This window comes from Oncorhynchus kisutch, linkage group LG23 (assembly GCF_002021735.2).
Source record: "Oncorhynchus kisutch isolate 150728-3 linkage group LG23, Okis_V2, whole genome shotgun sequence".
Taxonomy (NCBI): Eukaryota; Metazoa; Chordata; class Actinopteri; order Salmoniformes; family Salmonidae; genus Oncorhynchus; species Oncorhynchus kisutch.
The window spans coordinates 39322070-39335835 of record NC_034196.2 but is presented as its reverse complement, the minus strand read 5'-3'; the positions used below and the strand labels follow the sequence as shown (position 1 = coordinate 39335835).

The window sequence follows — 13766 nt, the reverse complement described above, 5'->3', positions numbered from 1 at the left end:
ACCAATAGACTGCAAGAGGATTTCCGTAATAATATTTTTGATAGTGTCCTACTTAATTATAAATCTCTGAGGAGTGGAAAAATGAGACAACTTTACATATTGTATATATATAATTGAATGAAAACAGAATAAATTGTATATTTCTGGCATAAGATAATTTGAGTCCAGTAATTTGAGAACCCCTGCAGATAGTCAGCCTCAGAGTCAACTATAAAATATGATACAAGTTTCCTTTGGTTGATTATTCCAATTATGTTAATTATACACAATGCATGGTTTATTTTTGTATTTATTTAACTAGGCAAGTCAGTTAAGAACAAATTCTTATTTATAATGACGGCCTACCGGGGGGCCATGGGTTACCTGCCTTGTTCAGGGGCAGAATGACAGATTTTTACCTTGCCGGCTCAGGGATTCGATCCAGCAACCTTTCGGTTACTGGCACAACGCTCTAACCGCTAGGCTACCTGCTGGTTACTGGCACAACGCTCTAACCGCTAGGCTACCTGCTGGTTACTGGCACAACGCTCTAACCGCTAGGCTACCTGCTGGTTACTGGCACAACGCTCTAACCGCTAGGCTACCTGCTGGTTACTGGCACAACGCTCTAACCGCTAGGCTACCTGCTGGTTACTGGCACAACGCTCTAACCGCTAGGCTACCTGCTGGTTACTGGCACAACGCTCTAACCGCTAGGCTACCTGCTGGTTACTGGCACAACGCTCTAACCGCTAGGCTACCTGCTGGTTACTGGCACAACGCTCTAACCGCTAGGCTACCTGCTGGTTACTGGCACAACGCTCTAACCACTAGGCTACCTGCTGGTTACTGGCACAACGCTCTAACCGCTAGGCTACCTGCTGGTTACTGGCACAACGCTCTAACCACTAGGCTACCTGCTGGTTACTGGCACAACGCTCTAACCGCTAGGCTACCTGCTGGTTACTGGCACAACGCTCTAACCGCTAGGCTACCTGCTGGTTACTGGCACAACGCTCTAACCACTAGGCTACCTGCTGGTTACTGGCACAACGCTCTAACCGCTAGGCTACCTGCTGGTTACTGGCACAACGCTCTAACCACTAGGCTACCTGCTGGTTACTGGCACAACGCTCTAACCACTAGGCTACCTGCTGGTTACTGGCACAACGCTCTAACCGCTAGGCTACCTGCTGGTTACTGGCACAACGCTCTAACCACTAGGCTACCTGCTGGTTACTGGCACAACGCTCTAACCGCTAGGCTACCTGCTGGTTACTGGCACAACGCTCTAACCGCTAGGCTACCTGCTGGTTACTGGCACAACGCTCTAACCGCTAGGCTACCTGCTGGTTACTGGCACAACGCTCTAACCGCTAGGCTACCTGCTGGTTACTGGCACAACGCTCTAACCACTAGGCTACCTGCTGGTTACTGGCACAACGCTCTAACCACTAGGCTACCTGCCGCCCCACTGCCGCACAACTGTGGATATGTCTTCAGTATCCAAGCTGATAAAGAGGGACTTTTACGTCCATGCCATTACGTCCATGTGAGTCACCCAACGATAAGAGCACAGTAAAGCAGAGAGTGGAGAGCAACGTGGAGTGGGCCGGCTGAAGGAAACATTGACGGAACTTATCGAAGATCATTTATTCATCAAAAACATCAGAGAAGAGATAAAACGGCAGAAATCTAATATTTATTCTGTTTTCAGTCACTTTTATGACTACAATAAGTTCTCATTTTCCTACTCCTCCTCAGCGCTTTATAATTTAAGTAGGACACTCATCCAGAATATTACAGTATAACGTGTCAGAGACACAATAGGAACTGTGATGTTTCCATTCTAAAATGGTGGGAAGAGCCCATTGACATCTCATATGGAGACATCTGGATTGCCAACAGAATGAAAGCCGTTTACTGTTTATTCAGTATGAGCTGACAACTCACTAATTGATATGTTGGGATATAATGATAATGGTGTGACAGCGGCTGGTAGCTTAGCGGTTAAGGGCGATAAACAAGTAACTGAAAGGTTGCCGGTTTGAATCTCCGAACCGACTAGGTGAGACGTCTGTCAATGTGCCCTTGAGCAAGGTGCTTAACCCTAATTGCTCTGGCTAAGAGTGTCTGCTAAATGACAAATGTAAGAGGTAGATCTGGAAAGCTGTTGTTTTTACAAGCTGCCAGTACCACTGGTAATCTCTAATACTAGAAAACAAAGATGTGCTGGATGGTCCTGTGAGGTGTAGCTTCATCACAGTACCACTGGTTTATCATTGTACTAAAACGTATACTAAGTTTCGCTATTGACATCCAATTTTAAGTCAAGGAGAACGTCAAATCAAATCACTGCCTAGGTTAGGGAAGACTAATATTACCAATTTCAGCCAAACATCATATCTCAAGGTCATTGTAGAGAACAAAGACTGAAGATCAATGTCGGGGAGGCAGCACCCAACACTGTCTCTGTTTGAAATCGAGAAAAACTGAAAAAAACTCCACCCAGGTTAAAGTTCCCATGTAGTCAAAAGAATTGGAACTTTGAACTTTGCAAAGCAGAATATAAAAGGCTGAATTGTGTCTATTCAGCAGATCAGTAAAGTAATGAAGCTTGTTGATATGGAGCTGAGCTTAGGCCAACTTATAAACTAGCTCAGTGGAAACTCTAATACCCTGGTGCCATTGAATTATGAAAAGTAATCCCATCTCACAGTGGTCATATGGAATGCAACTACTTTTTATTACACCCACTTCTTCCTCTCCACACTCCCTCTTCCAGTTCTTCCACTTCATGTCATTAACATTCAGTATATTACGTAATGTAATCATGCCTATTTGCGCTATACGGCCAATATACAAATGACTAGGGGCTGTTCTTACGCACTACGCAATGTGAAGCGCCTGGATACAGCCCTTAGCCGTGGTATATTGGCAATATACCACAAATCCCCGAGGTGCCTTATTGCTATTATAAACTGGTTACCAACGTAATTATAGCAGTAAAAATAAATGGTATTCGGTCTGACATACAACAGCTTTCAGCCAATCAGCATCCAGGTCTCAAACCACCTGGTTTCTAATTAACATTAAATCTCAGTGGGATACATGGAGAACAGTATGTATGGAACAGTGAACACTACGTGTGCCTGTTAAGCTCAGCATTCGGGTCACGGAGGGCGACATCGTGGTATATCAGCTCTTCTCTATGAGCCACAATGATTCATGTGGAAATGGGAACAGAAAATACATACTGCAAAAGTCTGTATTTGGCTCTCTCAAAACAAGATGGCTTCCTATACCTACTGCCTACTCAGTTCTGGCCTCTATGGGGAATAACTCATTAGCTTGGCTTGAGATTCATGTTCTGCTGTGCTACTGTAAATACACTGTTTCCTGATGAGACTGTGTTGAGAAGATAGCCGAAGGGGCAATTTACCCATGAAAGGCTTTCTAAAACAGAACAGGAAGGACCACTGGGTGTGTATGGGTGTTCTGTCAAAGTGAGGCCGAGACCCTTCTGTTCTGTGAATGCACTCCGAAGCCGAGTATTGCTGAGAAAGTCATATTTAATAGAAATAACTCAATTATACAGAACTCGAGTGAAGAAGTTACTTTAACTTAAGGCTAAACCAAATTAGCAAGGGAATTGTGACAATGGGATGAAGACAAAACGAGTAGTTCATAACATTTCAGTTCAGCCCAAACCCAAATGGAACGTCAAATGGACTGCTATTAGGAAACATCCAATGGGGAAAGAAAGTGCATTTAAATATTAGATTAAAAAAAGGATGCACCGATTGTATTGTAAAGGTATAGTCAACCAGCGGAGCATGCCATGTGTTTCAAACATCGAGTCATTTTTAATACTTTCTTTTCAGTGAAAGATTTTGCAGAACAATTACAGGTGTGTTGTAGGTAGTCTCATACACACATGCAGTCATTTAGGAATGTCTGGCAGACAACTTAGATGCACCTCCACATAGACTGACATGGCATCCGTATTGGCAATATTCGTTAGCTTCCTTCCCGTTTTCTAATTTGCTCAATGTGTCGAAGGCAAATACGAATCACTATCACTTCTCCCATGCTTCCTGGTAGGACAGCTGACCTGCTTTCTTGGTATTGATTAGTTCTGAGATTACCAAAGCAGGCGATCACATTTCCAATTTAAAGCCCGAACAATTGATCACGCAGCTTAAAAAGGGGAGAACGTCTTGCCTCAGAGCAGCCTTTGATTCTACTAATGCGCGCATATGAAAGACACGCTACATTGGTCTTTCAATTTCTAAAATGTGCCTTCGCTGTGGTGGAACAAGCCAATTTTTATTTATTTAATTGAACCTTTATTTAACTTGGCAAGTCAGTTAAGAACAAATTCTTATTTACAATGCTAATGAGTTATCTATTGTCATCAAGGATTGGCTAGGATTTGGCCAGCTGTGTATGGTATGGTAACCCTCACTAGTTCTAGATCTCAAGGCACATCAGTGAACAATCGTCAAGTGTGAATTAATTACTCTGGAGACTAATTTGCATGAGGAAATGCACCTAGGGAAGGAAGCCACAAAGAACCACAATATCTCCCCCAACTCACTCAGACCCACACCACCCCGTAGACTCAGACCCACACCACCGAAGGTCAAATATAAATACCATCAACCTGACTGAAATGAGGACAGCCTCAATTAAAATATCACGGGGAACAGGGAATAAAGCTGCATGAGGACAAAAGTACCGGTAGAGTCTGGCAGCTTTCCAGCAGTTATAACTCGGCGGCTTGCAAAGTCATGGTAGAGAGCCGCTTAGCAGTCAGATAGCATTACTGGGATTGTCTTTCTCTGTGGCTCAGAGATAGAGGGGGAATCAATTAGTCTCCAGCAGGCTCTGACCTTGAAATGGAGCTCCGGTCTGGCAGGAGGAAGTCCCACTGCACCGCAGCATTTAGTTTTAGGAAGTCGTGCATCATCAGCTATTGATTTTTCATATTTTCTGGAAATGACTGGAAATCATGAGGAAGCATTGGGGGCCCTTTTGGCTGCTCACTTCCTGGTCAACATGGGCTAATTTCAAATATGCAGATGAGAACATATGCATTCTGTTTGGTGAGATGCTAAGGGAAATAAGAACCAGCATGGTATCACGACGGTTTACTGCATCGGATGTGGTGTAAGGGACGGCTATGGTAAGGGACGGCTATGGTAAGGGACGGCTATGGTAAGGGACGGCTATGGTAAGGGACGGCTATGGTAAGGGACGGCTATGGTAAGGGACGGCTATGGTAAGGAACGGCTATGGTAAGGAACGGCTATGGTAAGGAACGGCTATGGTAAGGAACAGCTATGGTAAGGAACAGCTATGGTAAGGAACAGCTATGGTAAGGAACAGCTATGGTAAGGAACAGCTATGGTAAGGAACAGCTATGGTAAGGAACATGTTTATGCAGTAGCAACTAATGTTTTATCTTATTAGCACTAACTGCCTGGGGTGGTTTTGAAAAGGAGTTTCTGTTTCTTACACACACACACACACACACACACACCACACACACACACACACACACACACACACACTGGTAATTCTTCAAAAGCTTTAGTCATGGCTACTAGCGCTACACTTCACAGCATGTCTGCTTTCAGACAGAGGGCTAAGCAACATGCACTATTATTCTCAGCATAGAGTTGTACAATAGGAAAAGCATCACGTTTTAAAATGCATTAAAAACATGTTGAGGTAATGACCTTTTTGGGTTGTGTATTGCCGTAGGGTACACTGGACTATTGCACTGAATAGTATCACATGGATGTTTCCTTTCTGCCTGCTGGTACTCAATATGTTGACGTGCACCATCACATTATGAGTCTCCCTTAATTAAAGACACGTGCTTACTGTAGTTAATAGTTCTGCGTATGTCTTAATCCGACACCCAAGTTCAGAATTCTTTCTAGATTAAACGTCAAAAGGCTAACGTAACGGTCAAGTCCTTCTGCTCTTACATGTGTCAGGTGACACAGTTCGATACAACACAGACCAAACGTAATGTATTTACTCAAGACAAGAGTCAACTGTGAGCAAACTAAAATACATAGGAATTACAAAGTGTGGCGTACTTACAGAACTTCGGGACAATAATGTCATTAGATTCCACAGTAGTTTGGGAGTAGGTTGGTTTTCCCTTGCTCATTGGTTTTAGGGTGGTAGAGGGCCCAGGCTGCGTGGGCGGGCCCGTGCGGTACCTCAATGCAGAGGTAGGGGTGTACTGAGTCACTCCGGTGGGTTTTCCCTCTACTATGACCTCAGGCTGTCCTGTGGTGGTGGTTGTCGGCGTGGGGACGGGGGAGGGGTGGGGAAATGACAATGGCAGATCCCTTGTGGGGTCAGCATAGATGGGGTCTTGTCCTCTGCGATCTGGGCCCAAGTGGGTGGGCGGCTCGTACTCAAAGATTTTGTCCACAAAGACCCACTTGAGGCCGGCGGTGCAGAGAGCCAGACTGAGCAGGCAGGCCAGGATAGGGAGGATGCAGATTTTCTCTGAGCGCAGGCAACCACGCACCTGTTCCATCTCTAAGCACACACAGCAGGTCCCTGCCAAGCCCAAGAATCCCAGGAGCCTTGCTGGTTCTCCATCGACACCCTCCTCCCCACCCTCACCACCTGCTGCAGACTCCGCCTCCTCTGGGGCTTGTCCTGGATCGGCGCAGGAGAGGGTGGGGGATGATGATGATGATGATTTGGGAAGGACGACCAGCCCGGCGGAGGAGTCCACCGCCTCCACTCCTTCAGTCATCCTCCCTCGTGCTCTCTCTCTCGCTCTCTCTCTCTCTCCCCCTCTCACGCTGAAGGATCTCTGGACGCCTGTACTCAACTCAAAGAGCACGGCAGCTGGCTGGTATCGTAAAGTGTGTTGTCCATTATCAGATCACAGTGGTGGGGGTTGGTGGGAGATGGAGGATGCTTTTCACAGCAGTGTGGGGTAACCTTGTTAACGTCTGGGAAGTAAGCCGACAAGACTTCCGTACCGGGGGGAAAGAGATGGTCTTTGCAGGTTTGCTATCACAGCATTCTCACGGGAAACGTGTACACACGAAAACAAGTCCAGAAATAGAAACATCAAATTCTGAGCTACAACAAAAGTGGTTTCTTCCCTTAGATCTCTTGCGTGGTTCAGTTCCCTGGGCAGGACGAGTAGTGCGCTCACTCACCTGAGGACTTGAAGAGTGGAGCCGGCTGCTGCGTGAACGCTATTGGCAGGATGCGGCTACAGATGGGACAGAGCAGACCGGCACTGCAGTGGCAGGAGCAACATGCCGTCTGTCTGTCTGTCGGTCTGTTTGTCTGCTCAAGCAGCAGCCTAGTGGGGCTGAATCATCAGGGAGCAGCAGGTGCCCTTCCTCTCAGCAGCGCCGGAGAAACAGATAATTAGTGGAGAGAGAAACACACTCGTACATCGCGGAAGGGAGACAATTCAGGACACTCCCCTTTTCCTCCTCACCACTACACTCCTCGCTCTCTCTCTCACCCTCTACCTCTCTCTACAAGGGCTCTCCTACTCTGAGGTATTGTCCACGCACTCTTCTCAGGCTGCTACCAGTCTGAACACAAAGCACACAGCTAAGCAAGTTCGTACTTGATCCAATTAGGGGGAATGGCAACGAATCACAGTCAAACAGACGGCTCTGGCCTCCCTCTCCCTCCCTCCAGCGCTCTCTCCCTGGACCATTGATTATGTTAATACAAAAGGGTGTTTTTTTTGTCAAGGGGTGGTAGCCAGTGAAACAGACATTTGATCCGTCCCAAGGGAACTGAGCTATTGTTTTATGGCTCCTCTCAGAATCTTCCTTCATTGGAGTGAATGAAAGAGGAAAAAATGACTGAAGTAATATTTCAATCATTGTCAAAGAAAATAATACCAATAGCCTGATTTACCAAACTTTGGGTTTATTTTTCAATAAATCACATTTACTGCTATGACGCTTTGTAGCGCTGACTCTGGGGATAAAGGACAACGTTAAGACAATGTTGAGGCACCATCAAGGAATTGACTCCTTGAGGTGTATCAAGAGTGCGAGAAAATCTACATTTTATTCAAACATACATACAGTGGGGCAAAAAAGTATTTAGTCAGCCACCAATTGTGCAAGTTCTCCCACTTAAAAAGATGAGGCCTGTAATTTTCATCATAGGTACACTTAAACTATGACAGACAAAATGAGAAGAAAAAAAAAATCCTGAAAAATCACATTGTAGGATTTTTTATGAATTTATTTAAAAATTATAGTGGAAAATAAGTATTTGGTCACCTACAAACAAACAAGATTTCTGGCTCTCACAGACCTGTAATAACTTCTTTAAGAGGCTCCTCTGTCCTCCACTCGTTACCTGTATTAATGGCACCTGTTTGAAGACCTGCACCAGGCTGGGAAGACTGAATCTGCAATAGGTAAGCAGCTTGGTTTGAAGAAATCAACTGTGGGAGCAATTATTAGGAAATGGAAGACATACAAGACCACTGATAATCTCCCTCGATCTGGGGCTCCACGCAAGATCTCACCCCATGGGGTCAAAAATCCCAGAACCACACGGGGGGACCTAGTGAATGGCCTGCAGAGAGCTGGGACCAAAGTAACAAAGCCTACCATCAGTAACACACTACGCCGCCAGGGACTCAAATCCTGCAGTGCCAGACGTGTCCCCCTGCTTAAGCCAGTACATGTCCAGGGCCGTCTGAAGTTTGCTAGCGAGCATTTGGATGATCCAGAAGAAGATTGGGAGAATGTCATATGAAACCAAAAACTCAACTTGTTGTATTTGGAGGACAAAGAATGCTGAGTTGCATCCAAAGAACACCATACCTACTGTGAAGCATGGGGGTGGAAACATCATGCTTTGGGGCTGTTTTTCGGCAAAGGGACCAGGGCGACTGATCTGTGTAAAGGAAAGAATGAATGGGGCCATGTATCGTGAGATGTTGAGTGAAAACCTCCTTCCATCAGCAAGGGCATTGAAGATTAAACGTGGCTGGGTCTTTCAGCATGACAATGATCCCAAACACACCGCCCGGGCAACAATGGAGTGGCTTCATAAGAAGCATTTCAAGGTCCTGGAGTGGCCTAGCCAGTCTCCAGATCTCAACCCCATAGAAAATATTTGGAGGAGATCACTGCTCTAGAGGAGATCTGCATGGAGGAATGGGCCAAAATACCAGCAACAGTGTGTGAAAACCTTGTGAAAACCAAAAGATAAACTTTTGTTATAAAGTACTTATTTTCCACCATCATTTGCAAATAAATTCATAAAAAATCCTACAATGTGATTTTCTGGATTTCTTTTCTAATTTTATCTGTCATAGTTGAAGTGTACCTATGATGAAAATTACAGGCCTCTCATCTTTTTAAGTGGGAGAACATGCACAATTGGTGGCTGACTAAATACTTTTTTGCCCCACTGTAGTCACACCAATCATAATCCAAATTAGTGTGTAATGAACAGACTATTATTACATGTTGCCAAAAGCATTACCAGTGGGCTTTAATTAAAAGTCTTAAGTATATATATATATATATATAATAATTAAAATCAGAGTTAAAGCCAGAAGAAAGACACATTCCATTAAAATAACCCAGTAGGGAGTCGTGGGTCCATCACCATCTAGTTACACTCATTATGAATACAGTTTTGTCATAGCTGAACGTGGTTCATTGTTCAGACTAGAGGCCAATTTCACAGCCTGGAATGCTGTGATCTTCTATCTAAATTCAATATAAAACATCTTAATGTTTTCAGCTTCGGAGCGTGTCTGTGGGGAAAAAAAGGGCGTCTGACCTTTGCACAATCCAGTCAAAACAAAGAAGGGATTGGGATGTAACCCCACTAAATCTGACGTCCTAAACCCAAAGTCATTAGCGCTAAAAGAGCCCCTTCCCACAGGGACTCCTTACGGTACCTTCAGATGGATAAAACTCAGATGTGATACCCATCTACGAAGTCAGACCACTCATTACCATAAGACTAATCTTTAGTAGACTACTTTACTTCATACATGTATTACCACACCAAGTTAAACAGAGACCATCTCTTCATATGCTTTACTTTGAGTTACACACACACACACCTTACTTTAAGTGGGACAGGCTGAATAGTAAATCGCAAGAACAATATCTTGCTAATCCATGGGACAGAGAAGCAGTTCAACAGATCAGCTTCTTACCATTCGGGAGCGCAGCTCAGAAAGGCACAATACATTCTACATTTACTACACCTATGGCTAGTTTGTCACACGGCCCAGGCGTATTGGCTTTGGCCCTCGAATCACGTCTGCCACAATGCTAGAGGAGCTGGGATTACTGTTCACAAAATCCACACTTTGCATGTCTGGCTTTAAGCACAATCTTCCAACGGTCCTGAGCAGCGACAGCTAGATGTGGAGAAATCCCCCAGTGAGCTGTTAAGCCCTCCTCCCCCCCGGTGCTAATAGGCTGGGAGGACAATCCAAAGACTAACAGTCTGAGAGAGAGCAAACGAAAGAGGGGGAAGTTTAACCAGAAGAGGACCACGGTCAGGTCAATGACACACTTCCTATTGACACACAAATGACCCTCTTCAATCTTCAAAAGGAATTAATACCAGTAATAGCATCTACAGGACAGTATAGTGGCTTCCTGTCAAAAGGATATTCTCATCATGTGATTCTATACAGTACATTTATGCTATTTAAAAAGAGGTGCTTGATAATAAATAAATAAATGCCATTCAGCAGATGCTTTTATCCAAAATGACAGTCATGCGAGCATACATTTTACGTATGGGTGGTCCCGGGAATCTAACCCACTATCCTGGCGTTGTAAGCAGTATGCTCTATCAACTGAGCTACAGTGGACCACACATTTGATCATTAGAGGTATCTTTTATTCAATAGCACCTCGTACCTAGGACCAAACGCATGCCATAGAGGCATAGTGATTTGAATTACGCATGGTGAGTCACTGACAGGATAGAACAGAGAAACAGTCGGCGTGGAGACAGAGCAGAGAAACAGTCGGCGTGGAGACAGAGCAGAGAAACAGTCGGCGTGGAGACAGAACAGAGAAACAGTCGGCGTGGAGACAGAACAGAGAAACAGTCGGCGTGGAGAGAACAGAGAAACAGTCGGCGTGGAGAGAACAAAGAAACAGTCGGCGTGGAGAGAACAGAGAAATAGTCGGCGTGGAGACAGAGCAGAGAAACAGTCGGCGTGGAGACAGAACAGAGAAATAGTCGGCGTGGAGACAGAGCAGAGAAACAGTCGGCGTGGAGACAGCTCTGCAAACCAACTGATGTCTATGGAATCAGATCACAGGTGCCGTTATGAAAAAAATTCAATTTGGAGGGGATAGTTTATCATCGAATACCACAAATTGTCAAGGGTGTCAAACTGTGTTCAAGATGATACAGACCATACGACAGAGGGAAGGGGGGGCTATTGAACATGCATTTCAAATGAGCGGGATGAAACTGAGGAAAGATTTCAAATGTGACATAAGGCAAGAATAATTTCAAGGGTAGCAGTGAACTGCATTTTGAGGACACAGTAAAACAGGAATATCTAAAGAGACATATTCTGGGAAAATGACATTTCACACACTGAATCAGTTAGTTCTGTTTCATTATAACAGACAGACAGCAGTTGCAGTAAGGTCAAACTAATTCATTGGATGGAGTCAGATTATAGAAAACCTAGTCAAGGTCAAAGGTTAAGCCAACAGGTGTTTCCAACTTGGATTGCCAGATATCATCCTAAAGTAGACCACAACCATGTCCATGTGTTCTTTAGGTCAGTGTATCCAAAATAGTTGAAGACAATGAACATTTAATCCATTGTTGGCTAGAAGGTAGTCCACTTTAAAATGTGGTTTCTGAACTTGATCAAAAGACCAAAGGGTATATTTGTAACATTCTGTGGAATCTTTCCTCCTCCAACTCCTTACGTAATGTAATGGTCATTGGTGTATCTAACGCTTGAAAGCAAAATTCTCATCCAAGAAGTAATCGTGTCTGCTACAACCGTTAAGAGATGTTTATTCTTCGAATAAGTGCAGAAAATCAGTAATGTGCCTCTAATCTAAAATGAAAACGGACACCCTCGCCTTTGGTAATTATTCTGCCGGCTAAATGGGAATAAATAAATTTTTCCTTTTACATGCAGTCGTTTGCAGGAAGTTCAATCCATTATTTATGTCAGAAAAGAGGAGACAGAGGGACCTGACCTAGTAAAATCCCAGCGCACACTTCAAAGCCAGCCAGAGTAACTGCCTATTGGCAGGCAGAAGGATACCAGTGCATTAGGAGATGAGAATGTGCTTTTTCTTGCCAAAAACAGCCAAGCACAACTTTATTAACAAATACAGGTAGAGGTCTAAGAGGAGGCAGGCTAGAATTCAATAATGCTTCCATCTCTGCTGACGCTCCAACAATGAGGGGCTTTTAAATAGAGGGCAATTTTCATCCTGTCAGAGCACTGCATCACTGGCAGGGACGAGACCACACAGAGATTACGCTGTAGCTAAACTCTCAATGTCTGTCAAGTCATTCAGGGTGGAATATATGGAGGGCTTCGAAATGTAGAAAATGGCCACTGGATAGTACCAGCTCTGGCTCCTATGTGATATATATAAAAGGAGCACTTGAGTCATTTACAGGGGATCGAATAAAGGAGAAGCTGGTTGTGCATTAGTGCCCTGGCTCGCTCTCCTCGCCTCCCCCTGTCCGCCAGCCTGGTGCCCGCGGTAGAGGCTCATTCGTCTCCCGGTTAAAATACCTCTGTGTACACACACTCCGCCCCATCCAAATTGTGCCTATAATGGAACAATGAGCAGGAAGTCAGTCATTCAATGGAGGAGAGGGGGGGGGAGGAGCTCCATTATCATTAGTGCTGCATGCACAGTCTCATTGTTTACTGTGGTCTTTAAGGACGGGGAGAGAAGGAGGCGGAGGTGAAAGAGAGGTTCAGCACTGCTCTTTGGGACAGCTCCTCTGTGACACTGTCTCAAAGTGGCAGGCTACAGCAGACTAGTGATAATCTATTGATCTCTGCCTGAGGGAGGAGAGGAGAGAGGTTCAGCACTGCTCTTTGGGACAGCTCCTCTGTGACACTGTCTCAAAGTGGGAGGCTACAGCAGACTAGTGATAATCTATTGAGCTCTGCCTGAGGAGAGGAGAGAAAAGGGGCGGGGGGCAATGGCACTGTTTTTCTTGGGCTGGCTGATTGGGCTGTGAAGATGATGTTGCAAAATTTCATTTGTATGTTGTAGAAATGTTATTGAATGATAATTCAATACCTAGATAATGACAAGTTTTACTGCTGGCCAGGGGTTCTCTAGGGAAGGAGTGAAATTAGTACCATTGGTAATTGAATATGCTTCTTTTAGAAACTGAACAGTACATGAATAGAGGATAAATATATGCGCGAGTGTTCCCATGTGGTGTGCGCGAGTGTTCCCATGTGGTGTGCGCGAGTGTTCCCATGTGGTGTGCGCGAGTGTTCCCATGTGGTGTGCGCGAGTGTTCCCATGTGGTGTGCGCGAGTGTTCCCATGTGGTGTGCGCGAGTGTTCCCATGTGGTGTGCGCGAGTGTTCCCATGTGGTGTGCGCGAGTGTTCCCATGTGGTGTGCGCGAGTGTTCCCATGTGGTGTGCGCGAGTGTTCCCATGTGGTGTGCGCGAGTGTTCCCATGTGGTGTGCGCGAGTGTTCCCATGTGGTGTGCGCGGCCCATAAAGTAACAGGCTTATGCAACTTCCTCTGTAAGTAC

The 13766-nt window shown here is 45.1% G+C and overlaps 1 protein-coding gene across 10 annotated transcripts in view; it reads right to left on the bottom strand.

The window, feature by feature from the left end:
• The window catches only part of nrg1 (neuregulin 1), a 170391-nt gene that overhangs the window by 33873 nt on the left and 122752 nt on the right, over window positions 1-13766 (bottom strand). Inside the window, exon 1 of one of the 10 annotated variants that reach the window (XM_031802895.1) lies at window positions 6097-7530. The exons of 8 other annotated variants lie outside the window; for them this stretch is intronic. In XM_031802895.1, coding sequence (XP_031658755.1) covers window positions 6097-6769 — 673 coding nt within the window. In that variant the 5' untranslated portion in view covers window positions 6770-7530. Of the gene's footprint in view, window positions 1-6096; window positions 7531-13766 lie in introns of those variants that run through there. One more of the 10 variants, XM_031802896.1, reaches the window with a different exon arrangement.